An 18,792-nucleotide genomic window follows, 5' to 3' on the forward strand; every position below is an offset into this window, starting at 1 on the left:
ATAAATTGATTAGTGGCGATTACTAAGTAACTAATATGTTGAGTAGTGGTATAGCCGTATAGGGTATGATTGTGTGAATCTGTATGATCTGAAAGATCAGGCTAAACACATTTTCAAATGTCCATACATAATAATAATTTGTATAATGTGTATAATTAATGAATACATCCTATCCTTTAATACCTATTTTACACGTGAATAAATAACTAATAATAATAAATACATAACAAAACTAAAATGTGAAAACTGGAATAATATATTTAGCAAGCCTAAACCCTACCATTTAAAAACAATGTTTAAAAAGATTAAAATGGATTATGATTAAGGTGTGTACTATAAATGCAAAGTGAATCAGCTGAACATCCCTATTAATAAATTTGTATATTCCAAAACGAATTACGAGATATTTTTCTTTTTATTCTAACAAGAAACTTTTAATTCATCATTCTACATGTACATTACAATATCTAAAACAATAAATCACAGATAAAATGCTACATTTTTGTGTTTTATATTTTATCCAGTTTTATTAAGTTTTTACTATTAATACAACAATAAAGAAAGTGTAATATGTATTATGTAAATATAATGTGTTATACCGTGTTTGTCCCAAGTCAATAACTTTTATTCTATTTAACATTTTTGGAGTTGAATTATTAATTTACGAAGTCATAAGTTAATATTTAAGGTTTAGGTCAGACATGTGTAGAGTAATTACGTATTATAATATATTATGCATAATATATATGTAGAGGACAGGAATATACAAAAACAAACACGGTAATTTACCCAAAGTATTCATAATGTTGTTCACTAAAGACCAAGTAGTTTTCACTTTGGTTTTATTGACTAAATGAAAATAAATTCGTTTTGGAAAATATTACAATGTTATAGCGTGTTAACTTTTTATTGTAAAATGCAATTAATTTATGATATTTTACTGGTGATCACAATCATTTAAATTATATAAAAACAAAATAATTAAATACACAGAAGTAATAATAATGATAAAAAAAAAAAACAATTTTCAAAGATTGGTTAGACCATATTATGTATAAAGGATAGTGTGTCTTAAAAAATAGTTATAATATATCCATATAGGTAGTATATATTATATAAATATAATACATAGATATATATTATATACATGTATAAACATTTAACATTCAACATAATATCTATCTTAAATATCATTCACACATATTAATACCATCATTACCATTTCTAAATAATAATAATAATAATGTAAGTACTAAAAAAAATTAAATTTTACCAATTTAGTTAGTTTTTGGTTCTATTTTTTTTTTTTTTTTTATTATTATTATTGAAATGTCAACTAAAATAACTGTATACTCTAAACACTTTATTATGAGAAATAATACAATACAGTTATAATTACATTCCTCAAAAATAATTAAGGTTAAGTGTATAAATTAAACATTCAATTTTGGTAGAACTTATAGGTATGGGCAGTACGGCAGAAAAGAAAAATAATATTCTCACTGATTTCTTGCTTCATCTATAGTGTTTTTCATATACATTAGACATTGGTCAATGACTGTTTGAGCGAGACTATGTATAACCCCAGGCTGATTATTTTGAAGTTGACTGTGTTCTTCGAGTAGTTCACTCATGATTCTCAAACCACCCTCAGCTATAACAATCGAACAGTACTTCTCGGCTAAAAAAAAAAATTATTATTATTAATTAGAATAATAATTAATTTGTTACAAAAATCATAATATTCAGTTGTAATATATAATTTAAATGTATAGCAAATTAATAAAAAAAAAAGCAAAAAAATAAAAACATCATACAATTTTCATTCAATTAACAAATATTAACAATAATGGAATGTAACTAAGGTTCTTTTAAAAATACTTTAACAATTTAATTTAACTATAATATACTTACGGTACACTTTAGTGAGGTTTGCTAAAGCCCATGCTGCCCAATGAGCACACTGAGGTGTGTGCCTAACTTGTGCAAGCTGTAAAATTGGCTCAAAGGAACGATAGTTAATATTTCGATCAGCGTCCAAATTCCAATTTTGTATGGCTTTAGTCATACGCTCTAATACTTTATATCTTGATGGGTTTTTTATAATCCACGATCTTTGACCATCTGATGCCAAGTGGGCAATTACCCCTGCAGCATTGTAACTAACCTGTATGAAAAAAGTTTTATCATTCTGTCATGTAAGTAAATATTTGTATGGCTACCTCAATTCCGTCTTGCGTGGAATATAAAAGGTCAGAAAACACTTTGATAAAATGTCCTTGCATAAGTCTACATCGTAGCTCACTCACTTCAGCAACATTGCCCAATAAACCCATCATATTCCGCATCAGTTCATTTTTATCAGGAAAAGTCTATAAACAGATAACATTTAATAGTTACAGTACATTATTTTTTTTTTTATTATGAGACCTACTGTCAAGCATCCGAGGAAGTATTTCATTCCATTTCCATCTAGAAACCTTTTACAATTTTTTGGTGCTTCATCTGTTACGTTCCACATTGTTGACCAAGCAACTTCAAGAACATCATCACAAACTCTTCGATGAAGTCTATCTTTGATTATTGCCATCATTTTCTGTGTGAAAATATTTTTAAATTATGAACATAATACCAAATCAAAAATTTATTTTTAATTACCTTAATTGCGCCAGCATCTCCAAGCTCATTTTTTTGTTTATTGTTCACTTGACATGCAACTGAGTTTAGTAAATAAATACCAATTCTTTGTACAAACCCTTCATGGTCACTAGTAGATACAATGTGTAGTAACATTTGTACTAAACGTTTAAACTCGAACATCTAAAAATAAATTTATAATTTTATAACTTATTATGAATTGACCAATGATAAAATAATTATTTTTAAATTTTTTATTTACCTATAGAGGTATCTACTACAATCAATTACAGCTGAAGAACACAATAATGATTGTTAAAGTGTTTATATATAATTTTATATTTTATTTTTATGTTAACTAAAGTTTCTTTATTCAATTTTATCCTTGGTTTTTATAAATATTTAATCATTAAAATTAAAATTATAACATATTCTTATAATCACAAATTTAAAAAATTGTACGTAAAAGCAGTAATTGACAGAGGCAAACCGAGTAATGTATGGCTGTATGTATATATTTAACACGGCCATTAAAAGTTGGAAATGTCCAGAGTTGAGAATTAAAATTCTAAACATAATGAATTTCAATAAGGAAAGACATGCGCATTGAGCATTTATCACATAATATTTGGTAATAAATTATTAGTTTTTTAACTTAAAACGACAAACATAATTCAATTTATTCTTTGTGTAATGGCAATTTCATCTGGCTTCTGTTAAGAAGTAATTATAATTATAAAAAAGCTAAAATCTTAGATAATTCTAATAGACTAGAATAAGAGCTTTTCACTATAAATTTAAAAATTAAACAACAGGTTGTGAGACCACATAGAAGTGATTGATGTTCACTTAAGGTCCGATTTCACCAATACAGTTAATCACGGTTAACGCTTAATCGGCTGATAACAGATATTTAACCAGCCAAATTCGGCTGATTAAAACTCCGGTTAACTTTAACCGTGATTAACTGTGTTGATGAAATCGGCCCTAAGTTGACTATTGACAATAAAATGATGACATTTTTTGTCTAGTTATCACTATTAATAATAATAACAATAAATTATTAATACATCACCATTTACTAATATAAGAGTTTTTAGACTTCAGAATCTTAAATGAAATGAACTAAGCTGTTTAAATGAATTTATTAATTATAAGTTATAACCAGGGCTTAAAACCGGTAACCCGGGTTTGTAACAAAAACCCATAAACACCGATAACCGCTTTTATTTTAGTAAGGTGGAAGTGCTTATTGGTTACCAGCAATCAAGATAATTATCTAAGAATTAACATCAAAGCGGTTACCTTTTATTTTCAAACCCGGTTTTATCCCAAAACCTATTCCCGACAAAAATAATTAAGGGTTTTTGGTATCTGTAATTATTACTTGAAATATGCCAATGCCATTTAGTCCTCAAAAATACACTCTGCGGGAATAACAATACCACCTTGTAGAATCAACCAAATTTCATAAATTTTTTTTTTAATTGCTAGAGGGAATAATATGTCTATAAAATAATATAAGATAAAAAGCAGTTTTTTACAAATTTTTTTATACAATTATTTGATATAAAATACAAAATCAGAGATCGATGCGGGCTGTAGGAAGTCTTCTTCTTTCAAATAAAAAAAAATGGTCATCAAAATCCGACAATTCTACAAAGCTTGAGAGTTATTAACATTTTTTTCGACATTATACACCCTATCAACTCCCCCTAAATAGGCATCAGGTAGTAGATTAGTGGAAAAGTCTTATAGTTAAAGGTGGCAACTAAAATATAAAATTTAATTTTCAAATTTTATAGAATTGTGAAAAATTGGCACCGTGACCCTTAATTAATTTTCCAACTGTTTTACGTTAAATTATCGCCAAAACAATTTTTAGTAAACTATTTGCTCTCGGTACCTCTGAGAAAATGCGTTTTATACTTAGAGATATTTAAAATAATATTATATTTTACAGGGCATATTTATGGAATTTTAAGTTCTATAAAATACCAACCACGGTAATTAAAGGGACTCAGTCTGTTACATGAAAAATTATAATTTTCTAAGACGTTTTAACAAGTGACTGATTTCCGAAAAAAAAAACTAACAGTTAACGGTAATCCATTATCCATTGTGCTTAAGAGGACACTACACCCACGTGTGTTGTCTCTGTCTTACACACGCACGACATAGCAAATTGTCGTTCACTATTCTCAATAGTGAGCTGTTAGTTTTGATACTAGAGTGAATCGACCTTTTATCAAACTTTTAGGTAAGAACATTATGTGGGTCTTAGCGTAGGTGATTTTTCTATATTTTCATTTTCGAGAAAAACAAGGGTATGTGAAATATCAAAAATTAAAAATGCTCATCTCGCTTGAAAATTAAAATATTAAAAAATTGCCCACTCTAAGACCCAGATAATGATCTTACCTAAAAGTTTGATAATAGGTCGTTTCACTCTAGTATCAAAACCAACAGCGCACTATTGAAAATAGTGAACGACAATTTGCTATGACGTGATTGTGTAAGATGGAGACAACACATACGGGTGTAGCATCCTCTTAAAATATATTTTTGAAGAAACGATTACCCTTTACCAAAATATCAATATAAAGCGATTACCGCTTACCTTTTTTTTAAGTGGTTTTAAGCCCCGGTTATAACTTATAGGTTCTAATCCACAATCTCAGTAGTAGCATCATTATATTATAATATAGTAGAATATACAGTTGTTTTATACAGCTTTATTCATTTAAGATCATTTTGCATTAAATATTTAAAAGTTTTAGGTAATTTATTTGTATACAGTATTTTAAATAAAGATAGTGCACAAGTATTAATTTAATAAGAAAAAATAAAAATAAATACAAAACATTATTATTACTTTTTTTTTTGTATTTTGACAAAATATTGAGAAAAACGAAAACCGAGTAATTTAAAATTGATAAAATAAATTAGTTTTTAAATGTACAACTTGTCCCATGTCTGAGGTGAAATATGTGAGGTTTAATTAAAAAGTCTATAGAATGTTAAGAAGTTGTAAAAATGTTGTACCAAAGCCAAATGGTTGTTTTGAATAACATTAAGTCCCAACTATGGCAAATTTATAAACAACAAAGAAATTCCATCATTACAAACACCCACGTATTAAATCTAAATACAAACAATATGAGTATTATGTTGATTTGATGTTAACATCCTTCAAGATTAGAAATATTTATAAAAAATAATCAAATTTCTTGTGTCTGAGACATAGTTCCAAATTGTAACATATTATGTACTATGTCTCAACTCAAAACTGTTAGTTATTAAGCATAATAAGCTGTTAGTAAGCATAAACATTTGTAAGGTCACTTTTTATTCAAAATATAATTTAAATATATTTAATTCAAAACTATTGTTAAACATTTATGATTATAAATTATCAGTTATAAAAAATTGTCTCTCATAATACATACAACAGTATTAATAGTAATACATAGATCGTTTTAAAAATAAATTCATGAAAAGGTAGGTAACTAAAAAGATTGACATTTTGAAATATAATTTAGAATTGAGAAAGTAAATAATGTATTACACGCATGTGTATATAATGAAAGGGTTATCGATTTGAATATATGCCAATATGAATCATCATATATTTCTTTTAGTTTCTAAATCAAAATTCAAGGTTAGGTCATCTTTAAGTAATAATATATTATACCATAATTATTATAATTATTGCTAAGATGTTACTTCCTAAACCTAAGAAATTAATTTTTGTTAAAATTATTAAAATTATTAATTTAAGTTGGTTCCTTGAATAAATTTCAGACTTTAATTTTGCTCATACATATTTTAATAATCAAATTTTAAAAATAAAATAAATTTTACAAAATCTTTATCTAGTGTGAAAGAAAAGATACAGCTTATCTAACATTTTAACAAAATTTCATAAAAAATGGTACTTAAATATTTTATAAAAATAAAAAACGTTGAAGAGTAACAACAAATTGTTGGGTAAAAATACATTGCTTAAATTATCTATAATAATTTAAAACTACCTGGTCCTAATTATAATATACAGTATGCACATTTAATTTTTCCAAAACTTGTTGCAATGTTTAATAATCTCTTCATAATTTAATGTACCTACTACATTAAGGTTGAACATTTAATTCAATGAAGCAATTTGGATCTTTTATTATTAATAATTAATAGATACTTTAGGAGATTAAAAGTAGAACTCTCAATACTTTTTAAAGAGGGAAAAATTAATAATAATTATGGAAAAAGAGGAATATTTAAGCTATCTTTGTACTAGTTTCTTAAAAACTTGTTTTTTTTTTTTTTTTTAATAATTTAGTTTTATTGAGCAATTTAAAGGCATATTAAGCTTAATCTTGTCTTTTATTTTTGGATTCTTGTTGATGACATTTTTCAAAAATCTTAAAAAGTACAAGGTTGTTTGGCTGTTTATACAATAAGCAATTAACATAAAAATACTGCCAAAACTTTTGTCTTAAGTGTTTGAAATTATGTAGTTCAATACAACGTATTACTAATTTAATACCGAAAGAAAAATATACCACTAATAGTGATAGTGACACTAATAATGATTTTTCATTGAATTTATATTGAATACTTTCATTAGTGACCTAGTCAATAAAGGGATATACTCGAAACCTACTATATAACAGAGTGACTCCCTCAGTTTTAAATATTTATAGTTTTAATAGAGTTTGAATTTACCACATCTTGAGGTATTCTCAACTGACACAAAGTCAAACATCCATTCCGCATCATTGTTTCATCGTAGTTGTGATAGTCCATTCCAGTTAATAGTGTTGTGATAATACGTCGTTTTACTGTTATATCATTTAATAGTAATGGCCGATCTTTATTTTTCACAATATAGAAAAGTGTTGCACTAAAAAATTATTACATAATTAAAATCTACTCTTTTCAAAGCGTAAATTTGTGAATACTAACCTCCCAGAAATTTGAATGAGTTTCTCTTTTACATATCTAGTAAGAGCTTCCAATACTATGTCAAGAGCTTGATCAATTTGTGTACACTGGTCATACCTCAACAAGTGGTAAAGATCGTTTAAAATGTTTTGAAGTAATTTTGGTTTGTCCATACACGAAGCAGCAGCATTGAAGATCTGTTCTTCGTTAGCATCACCACTGATCTATGATAAGAAACATCAATAATTAATATTAGCACCTTATTTGATAACAATTTAATGAATTTATTTATTTTAAAAATATTACAATTTTTGCAGGAATATCGTGCCGCCTGCAAGCATTGTGCTGTGTGTGATATAAACCTAAAAATTCTAAAGGATTGTCTACTCGATACTCTAAACCAGGAATGTCCGACTTCCTGCCACTCAGTGATTCGCACATAGACTGTTCTGCAGTGCCTATAATGATAATACATACATGATAGATACATAACATCAAAAACAGTAAATACTCAACTTACCTTTTCCAGCTAAATTTGTACCGGATATATCCAAAGACATAAGATTTGGTAGACATGTCACAATTAGTGCTAAAATTTTATTTTCATCTTGGTAAATACCTTGTTCTGGGAAAGTTTCAGTTTGCGATATATCTAAAACACTAGAAACAAAATTTGATATTTATAAATATAATGAAAGTTACTTTTTTATTTTATCACAATATAGAAGATACTCACACCAGTGATTTCAGGGAACAAATATTGATTATTGCGTCATTGTTTTGCAGATGGGGCACATCGAAAAGTATTAATGTATGTAGGCTGGTGAGTTTACACAAGTAACGCAGACTGCCAACACCTAAGCAATAAGAGAGGTCCAAGAACCTCAGCTGTATGAGTTTATCGAGCATGACACCCAGAAATATGTTGTCACTAGTGAATGGTGATTCTGCAATTGCTCGCAACACAAAATGTCTAAGATTGGGTGCCTTCTTGTAGATTCTTGAGGGGAGATCATCTAGAGATAGTGAAGAGTTTGATAGCTTGTTGTAAGGAGTTATTTGTACATTTGGACCAATGGTCAACGAACGAAGGTTGACGGCATGTTTGAATATATTTATATACGTTTTGTGCGTGAGATTCTGACAGTTAGTGAGTGTGAGTTCATATAGGTCATGGCACAACAGGTACTCAAGACCGTCATCAGTAATACTCGAGTTACTTATGTGTACCGATCTCAGGTTTGTCTTGGTAACGTCTACGAATAGATGGGCAAAACGGTCAAAAATCTCGCCACCGTTGCTCTGATAAATCTCGATGAATGGTTCACATATCTCGCTTGGCAAAGCCAATCCATCGTGCAGAGTATAACCATCAGGCGTTTCCGTACACAGAGTGTCCAAGTTTCGCGCAACATACTTCAGACACAGGCAGAACAGTGATTCTGGGACCCGTTCCTCTTTGTGTCTGAACTTGATCGGAATTCGTTGGCGCTCGGTTTGGTACATAGTATTGAGAACGATCAAATTGTTCGCAATCTAAGTAAGTCGATCGGCACCGTTGAAGAAAAATAACGAGAAGTCGTTGGACATGGTTAAAATACAATAATATTGAGAACAGAAAAAATAAGTTCTTCACGACCGTCGGATAATTAATGGAATGTATCGAGTTAATCAAACCTTTTGAGTAGAGATTTGAAACAGTGGACAGTGCAGCGGACTCCAAATTCTGAATGTTGTCTCACTAGTCACTGGTGTTTTGCAAAACTATTGTCGATTACTGTTTATTACGAACAGTCAAAATTCGCGTCTGCATTATTGATGTGACTATTTTGGTCGGGTAGAAAGGAAAATATTGCTATTGCAAAACAACACTAACGAGTAACGAGAATTATTGGTAAACCTTACCTATTTTTTTTTCTTTATTAATAAAATGCGAACGTTCGCGAACAATAACAATTTATCAGCTGTTCGTGTTATCACGGTGGCCATCAGTGATGCCGGTAAAGCGACGTGAAATGTCTCGCTCGAAACACCGTGGTCCGAGAGAGACGCAGAACGCGTATGCAGCGCGATAGAGAGAGAGAGAGCAGTTGCCCTTTGTCGCATTTATCTTTCGCGTGTAAAGTGATAAGTTTGAATTCTTCAATTAAAAGCCGTTGGAAGTCTTACGTAGTTACATACAAATTTACAATACCTAGTCTGAAGGTGTCCGAAAGTGTATACACGACACGTCACAGTCCTTGGACCTTGACCCACATCGACACATCGTGTTTACAGTGCATTCCCAAAGGTCGACCGTTTAATAATAACTCGTCGAAAAACCCTTTCACCTTCGCGTATGGGTACGGTAATAACGCGTAATTTAAGCGTCTCGATGTGTTTAGACTTCAGTTTACTTACCCGTGACACTTTACTGACTTTAACAAAGGTCTCGATCTCAATATTACTATCGCTATTAGACCAGTAAGGCAGTAACCACTGTAGAGATTATATAATATTGAATTTATTGTATTCAGAAACTACCGAATAAAGACATAAATCGTGCTATTTACACGGATATGATATAACTTATGTGTAGATTTTCAAGGTTATCGATAAAAATAGAACATGTTGATTGAGCTAATAAATGAAATATGATCAAGTACCACGAACTAATATCTAAGTTCGTGTTAAATACCTGTTGATGCTTTCGTTGTTTTCCTTTGTTTGATATGATAACTGTCAGCTTAGATGATAAAATATGCACTTATAATTGTATAAAGAGTGTCTATATAATATTAAACATAGTTGCTTTAGCTAGTTTTTATTTATAAAATGGGTTGAAAAATCATTAGATTCTAAATTATATAAATCACGATTCTGTTTAGAACTTAATACTCAAACATAGGCTGAGATTTTTGTACCCAGCTATTACAATATTAAATCTATAATACATTTAAGTATGTATTTTTGTGGTACAAATAAAGTCTTATTATTATAAACAATAATTATTGTCAGTCAAATAGACAATTTACTCATGTCGTAGTACAAGACGGTCAGTCAGCCCTTGATATATAAGTATATATTTTGATGATATCATTGTGCATAAAGTAATTGATACCTATTTACGTGGAACCTTGTTTTAATTTTCCAATCCTTAGATATAGAAGTTGAACATTTTATAAATTTTTAACTACAAAACAATTATAAAAGTTTTAAATTTGATAAATTTTGTTAAAATTCGAACTTTAAATGCTTATAAAAAAAAATTGTGCCTATGTATTTTTAATATTTTTCAACTTCTATTGTAAAAATATATATCAGGAGCTTTGTATTAAATTTTCACGCATTATTACCCAACAAATAAAATTGTATTGACAAAATAAGTCGAAATATTTTTATAATGTTATGGTGTATAGAAAATTTTAATATAAACATTCAGTCAAAATTGCATGTATCTACAGTCAAATCAAAATCGATGTTGTTGAAAACCGATTTTACGTAAAAATTCCCGTTTTTCCTTAATTTTTATGATGTTTTTCCCGGCGCTATTGAAAACTATTGAGAATTTTAAAATTTGACCTCCCGAACGTACCAACTAGATTCACTTTCCCATCGCAAAAGACACTGTTGGAGAAAATCGAAGCAGTTTTACTTCCCCAAACCATGATGACAGACACAACAATTTAAAAAAAAACACACATCATTGTAAAATCAATACATATTCGTCATCGCTCCGATCAGAATCTAAAATGTAAAAAAATGAGTAAGTGGATGTCGCTCTGCTGTACAGTATGTTACAAGTGGGTCACTGTATAATGGATGGTATTAAATTTGAATTTAATGATATACCTAATATCATTGAATAAGAAAAACGATTCTGAGCGGAGACGGTATATGTCAGTCTAGGTATAAGACACCTATAGGTACCTATAATAAATTCCAAATTAATCATATCAAAAGATCTATTAGGTACTTATAACGCGTTTTAACTACATTAGAAGTTTCAAGTATACCCATGAATAATTTTATACAATCATAACAAAATAACTAAAATAGTTATTCTAGGTTTTTAATATGTAATTTCGTCCAACATGGAATTACATGGAATTACATGGAATCTTGTTTTAAATTTTTCAAATCTTAGATACAAAATTTGAACATTTTGTACATTTTTAACTACAAAATAATTATTCAAATTTAAATTTGATAAATTTTGTCAAAATTCGATCTTTAAATGCTTATAAAAAAAAAATTGTGCCTATGTATTTTTAGTATTTTTCAACTGCTATTGTAACAATATATCAGGAGTATTGTATTAAATTTTTACACACTTTTTGACCCAACAGATAAAACTATATTGATATATATAGAAAAAAAAACTAAAACAAATGAAAACTGACAATGTCCGTAAACAGCTCAAAAAGAGTCAAATTATTTTCAAAATTTTATCGTGTATAGAAAATGCTAATATGAACATTCAGTGAAATTTTCAAGTATCTACAGTCATTCTTATTTCAATTACAACAAATAAGAAAATTGTAACATGAGAAATCGAGTGAATATCAAATGTTGTAAAAATATAAATTTCAAACACTCATAAAAATTTAATTTGACTTGCTTGTAGACATTTTTTTTTTTTTGAAAAAGGTAGAAAAACTTATGAGGAATCTTGTATTACATTTTCAAATCTTAGATCTAAAAAGAAAATTTTTCATGAATTTCTAACTCAAAATAATTTGCAAATTTTCGTCATTTTTACGTATTTTGTCAATATTTGAACTTTAGATGATGCTTATAAAAAAAATTGTGACTACGGATTTTTAATTTTTTCATCTGCCTTTGAAAAAATATATTAGGAACCTTCTATTAAATTTTCAGGATTTTTTAACCAACAAACAACATTTTATTGATATTTATAGAAAAAAAAATATAAACAACGGAAACTACAAATGTACGTTAACAGCTCAAAATAAGTCAAAATATTTGGAAAATGTTATGGTGTTTAGAAAATGCTAATATAAACACTCAGTCAAAATTGTATGTACCTACAGTCATTTGTTTTAGAGTTGAGCTAAAAACCAAAATCGATTTTCTCGAAATTCCCGTTTTTTCCTTAATTTTTCTTTTGTTTTTCACCGCGCTTTTGAAAACTATTTGAAAAATTTTACTTTTGACCCCCCAAAGTACCAACTAGATTCACTTTCCTATCAGAAAAGGTACTGTTGAAGAAAATCCAAGCACTTTTACTGTCCTAAAAGGTGATGACAGACACAAAAAAAAAATAGAAAAAAAAAAAAAAACACACATCATTGTAAAATCAATACATTCATCGTTCCACTCAGAATCTAAAAGTACTTGAGTAAATACTCAAATACATTTTTTTTAAGTATTTAAGATACTACTCAAATACTTTAATTGTATATTATTTCAAATACTACTCAAATACTTTGAAAAGTTATTTGGAATACTTTTGGTGTTTATAAAGTGGGTTTCTAATTATGAAAATATAAACACATAGGTAGTAAGGTTATCTAATAGTTTAAAGGGAATATTGTTATTCAATAACTATTTTTAGAAATCTGGTTTTCACAAAAGGGCTTCGGCTAACACAAAAATACAGAATATTAAATAAAACTATTATTCTATTATTGTAGTTGACAATAATATTTTTCAAACCAATTATTTTTAATAAAAATAAAATGTTCGAAATAAAAAACCAAAGTATTTAATACAAAAAAAAGTATTTAAAATACCATTCAAAATACTTCATGCTGAAAGTATTTAAAAAGTTATTCAATACTTAAAAAAGTATTTGAATACTTTTACTCAAATACTTTTACTTAAATATTTTACAGGACTGTTCGTAGACATAAAGTCGTATGTTATGTAGGTATTCCAAATCTACTGAAATTTTAAAACGTACGATGATGAATGGATAAAAATGTATATATATGAAATAATTGAATACCTACCAGACATAATGATTAATATTTTTTATTACATTCAGCCATTTGGATTTGCTTCAGAGTTGTATAGTATTCCGAGTATTCGGATTTTGGTCGGTAACCAATGGGTCACAAATATCAAATATTTCAATTGCAAAGCTTGCACAAAGAAATTATACTGTTCACCACTTTTGCACACTTTTGGAATTCGCAACCAGATGGCACTGCCGTTTACGATTTGAGATGTTCTGTTAACTAATTGTTCATAGAGTGATATAAATATTAAATATATAATATTATTTATTATAAATGGCTCAACTGACAACTATGTGCACGATCCAAAAGGCACAATTAAAGAAATAGCTACAAATAACCTAGTAGGAGGTACCTACTATAGGGTACCTATATCTACATAAATTATATAGCTGAACCCGTTCATTACGTTGCCCGTAAAAATTGCCAACTTTTATATAATTCAAACTTTGTTCGATTCGTTATTTCATATTCAGTGTAATTTTTTGTGTTCAAAAATTAAAAAAAAAAAAATAGAAAATAAACAGTTAAGTGGATGTCGCTCTGCTGTACAGTAGGTTACAAGTGGGTCAATGTATAATGGATTGTATTTAATTAAACTTGAATTCAATAATGATATAATATCATTGTATAAGAAAAACGATTCTGAGCGGAGATGGTTTGTCAGTCTGGATATTTTATAATGTTATTATTACAGAATCTAAAAGATATTTAATTTTAAATCGACCGCGACGGATAGTAAATAGTAAATAACTTTTTTGGCAATCGGGTAATCAATTGTTATATAGTACGAATTAATAAATACCTATGCGTTTATGATAACAAATATAAAATACAGGTTAATAAAATGGTATCCAGTCATAATTTCAATTTTATTTTAGGTAGGTAACCAAATAATAATGGCAACCAATAAATAAAAAAAAAAACTAGTTTTTAGGGTTATGTACGGTAAAATGGGGCCCTATTATAAAGCTCCGCTGTCCGCTTGTCCGTCCGTGTAGAAAAGTCATAAACTCATAAAGGAAACGAGTCATCGTCGAGGGTATACAACTAAAATTTAAAATGTTATCTACTATCTTATCATTATTATAATGTGTGAGGAATCCCATAGGCCATAATCATGGTTCTAATACCATTCCTACCACGATATGTATCTTTAACCATAGTAGATACAACTATACAAAATACCTATTTTAGTAACATCCCTGTCAATTTTATTTGCAGTTATTAATCATTATACAAATGTACCCATATATTATATATTAACTAGTTACTTACATGACAAAATAGATCTATTTTGTCATGGTTACTCATACGTATTCGTAATTCTTATAATCGTATTGCACTATTAGGTGTCATTACGTCAGCGGCCCATTTGCAATAAAATATTATCGGTACAAAAATTAAAAATCATGTTCCGAAAATTCCGTCTAAATATGTTGTAGTCGCAAGGTAAGGGATTAATTTTTTAGTTTTGGATAAATAAAAAATAAAAATATAATTCTGTGTTCATAATTTATCATATAAGTTTATTATTATGTTAGGTAAGGTATTATTGTAGATAGGTATGTAGTACCTAATACCGGTATGAATACCAGTAGACAGTAGTCATCAATATATTATAATTTATAATATTGTTTCGCATTTACACTTACACAGTTCTGCATTTACGTGGTAAGAAGTATGCAATTTAAAAACCAGATAAATCTAAACAGCAAAAACCAGATAAACCCAAACAGCAAAAACCAGAGTGCGAGTGTATATTATGTCCTCAAAACCATTACAAAATATTATGGACGATATGCAATAAATTACCGTATGGTAATTGGAAAGAACCATATCAAAAAAGAAACAATAAATATTATAATATAATATTCTTGTTTGGTTTGGTTTCATTGATTGGTTCTACTACAATTGTAAGTCAAACTTAAATAATTTATATAAATTCTTATTAAATGGCCATAGGTACTAGTAATAAGGCCAACACCTAAAAATATAGCTTACTTTATTTTTTTTATAATCGTTACCTATTGGTTTTGAAAATTTTTATTTATTGATACCATAATAATATATAATAATAATATTAAGATAAATACATGTAATATAGACTACAGCGACTAATGAAATACTTACAAACTATTTAGTCATCAGGTCATCTCATAGATATATCATACTATATGTATTACCCATAAGACAATATACAGGGCAAATCCTGCCAAATTGATGCTATACAGCATACCTACATTACATTTAATACTAAAACTTAGAGTTTACTAACCTTGGTCATGATTGAAGAATTGTAATTGTTAGCTGCAGTGGCGTATTTAGGAATTTTGATATGGGGGGGGGGGGGTGGATGAATTATATAATAATAGGTACACTCAATTAATACGAATATAATATATATTTTTAAAATACCCTAACTTGTTGAGATTAGTGTGGATCAAGGTGAAATAAGAATTAACACAAATTGTATAGTACCTAATAGCATTTATTATAAATTCATACTAAAGACAATTCCGTGTTTAATACGATAAACAAAAAAAATAGTTATAATACAAAATCCCATTTTCTATTTTTTTTGGATGCTCAGTTCATCAACCTTATCTGGCATGATTATTATATTGACCGGTGACATGCAAATAAAGCCAACACATTAAGGGTCTGTATTACAATAGTTAAACTAATGTTAAACCTCGGAATTCGACTGGTAAAATCAGTTGGTTAAGCGTAACCAGTTGGTTTACAAATAAACAGTTGGTTTCATCACTTGGATTTGTTCATTGTTATCATATTTATCAACTGATAAACGACTATTGATAAAAGCATTTACCGTTTCCGTTTAAAAAAAAAAAAATAATTTTTAGATGCTGTTGATGTAAGATAAGTGCTCTGAATAAATAATTATATTTTATAAACATAGTAATTAATAAACTCAAATTATTTTTTTTCGAAATCTACATAAGTTTTCATATATTATAGAATTAGCTTAAGTTTAATTAGTTGATAGGAATAATTTTTTTTTAAATAGTAAATTAAACAATATTAAAAAGGCAAAGTGGTCCTATGGTCACAAGTTTACCCAAACTTCAAATATTTTTCATTTTGACTATATTTATTTAATAATTATAATTGTATATGCATGTAAATTAATTTTTGGTGTAGTAATTATATCATAAGAACTAAAAAGTCTTCTATAAACTAAATTACTGCTTAACCATGTTAGCGAGACCCAAAGCTTAAACTGAAGTTACTTATTTATCAAAGAAAAGTTGTAAGAATATAATAAAAGTTATATTTTATATATATTTATGATAATATTATGAAATAATGAAAATAATGAATAATAATAGAAATTTTAAACCGTGGGTCAAAATACCCACCTGATAGATTTTCTAAAAGGTATAGCTTATAATATAAAACTATAAATGTAATTTTTTTACGATTTACGATTTTTAGACGATTATACTATTAATATTGATATTAAATATATTTTAATTTAACAATAACATATTATTTTAAAATTAAATTTATATTAAAATATGTAATTAATTTTTTAATATATTTTTTAGATGAAAATAAATTGTAATTAAGTAAACAATTTTTTATTTTTAAACATTAATATTATATACAATTTAGATACCATGTCGGCCTGATATCCTGTCGGCCAAACGCCGTCGGCTTTATATCTTGTCGGCCTACTGGTTGTCGGCTCAACGTCGTGATCCCGGTCAAAATGGACATAGACTGACCAGTTTGAACACCTAGGTGGGCAAAGTGAACAATTTTGTACTTTTTAAAAAAATGAAAATAACTTTTTATTTATTTGTTTAAAATAGTCTCTGATTGGAAATTATGATTTCTGATAAGTTCAACTGGACAACATTGAAGGTTTCATAAAAAAAAAAAAATTCCTAAAGTGTGACACTGTGTTGAATCTTAAGGTAGCCGCTTTGGACACCTTTCCCCTACACACGACGAAAGATGACGCATACATGGTGGACGACCCTACACTGATCGTGTGGCCAAAAATTGTATGTGCTATCAGTGAGTTCCGTGACCAACAACCGACGACGACATTGACTTCGGAGGATTCCAAGGTGTTGGATGAGCTCACCGAAGACTTACTGGATGCTACCGTTCAGAAGTCGATAAATGTACCATCCTTATCTCTGTGTCCGAATGAAGAACAGTTGTCATCTATTTCACGTGACGATGATAGTATTAAGTATTATATTGTCAGAATTGAATGTACCATGGATTATTATTCCGAGGGTCATGGACAAGTAAATAGTTGGTAGAGCTTGACGAAGTCTCATCAGAAATTAGAAATACAGATTCAAAGTACGGAAAGCACCTTCCACCATTACCGTTGTGTCTCGCGAGTGCGCCGGAAATTGAACACATGCCACCGATACTGAAGATAGTGATTGTATGGTACCTGACCATGTGGCCAATAACATGCAGGTTTTAACAACGATGGACAACCAGCAACCATTAGGCGGAGATTGTGAGCCAGACGTCCAGACCAAGAGACCAATACTGTCAGAAAAATTAAAAAGATGTAAAAAACTATACTCGTGGGCATAAATACAGAGGAGGATTCTAAATGTTTTCTGGCACACGTATCGCCAATTACACAACACGTTGTAGAGGAAACATGCAATTACAGCCATGCGAGTCTCCTGCAATTGAGATATCGTCACCAAAATGACTGATACCGCCGTGTGATGTGACTGAGTGCATCTGTGAGAAGACAACGAGTTGAGGAGACGAGAGAGATGCAAAATGAGATGATGACTGGTGGCATCAATCTAAAACTAAAGTTTAAAATTTATTAAAATTAATTTTTGTTGAAAAACTTTAATCATATAATGATTGTTAATTTTCTCATATTATTAAATAAACAGTGAAGCTTAAAATATTAAAATATTAATATTTACTTCTCTACCTTCATATATTTCTGATTGTAATAAAAAAATAAAAGCGAGAAAAAAATGTACATAATAATATTAAGTAATAACAATAAAACAAATTGTGTAAATTTGTAAATTTAATGTGTAAATTCGACTTAAACACTAATTACTTTTTATTTTCATGATTATTATATTTATATGTCGTATTTTAATGTGGAACATTAAGCCTAACACGGGAGATACCGAACAAATAGAACCACGACAGAAATATAGCTGAATTGCCTATCCAAAACGCCGTGTGATCATAACGATAATATTCAAATACACAAAGAAAAAAA

The 18,792-nt window shown here is 28.6% G+C and overlaps 1 protein-coding gene and 1 long non-coding RNA gene across 2 annotated transcripts; one reads left to right on the plus strand and one right to left on the minus strand.

The window, feature by feature from the left end:
* Positions 1-893: 893 nt before the first annotated feature.
* Positions 894-9,510, minus strand: LOC100159739 (protein zer-1 homolog). Its single transcript, XM_001949610.5, has 10 exons — positions 8,315-9,510; positions 8,099-8,238; positions 7,885-8,036; positions 7,600-7,802; positions 7,360-7,537; positions 2,659-2,820; positions 2,435-2,596; positions 2,223-2,372; positions 1,915-2,167; positions 894-1,681 (listed from the first exon to the last, which is right to left on the minus strand). Exons 1-10 carry the CDS (start codon positions 9,082-9,084, stop codon positions 1,500-1,502), a joined length of 2,352 nt encoding a protein of 783 aa, XP_001949645.1. The 5' UTR covers positions 9,085-9,510; the 3' UTR covers positions 894-1,499.
* Positions 9,511-14,207: 4,697 nt separating this feature from the next.
* On the plus strand, positions 14,208-18,455 carry LOC115033884. Its single transcript, XR_003839219.1, has 3 exons — positions 14,208-15,454; positions 17,178-17,306; positions 17,378-18,455. It is a non-coding gene; the product is annotated as an uncharacterized LOC115033884 (long non-coding RNA).
* Positions 18,456-18,792: the final 337 nt, after the last annotated feature.

The sequence above is a fragment of the Acyrthosiphon pisum genome, chromosome A1, assembly GCF_005508785.2.
Source record: "Acyrthosiphon pisum isolate AL4f chromosome A1, pea_aphid_22Mar2018_4r6ur, whole genome shotgun sequence".
Lineage (NCBI taxonomy): Eukaryota > Metazoa > Arthropoda > Insecta > Hemiptera > Aphididae > Acyrthosiphon > Acyrthosiphon pisum.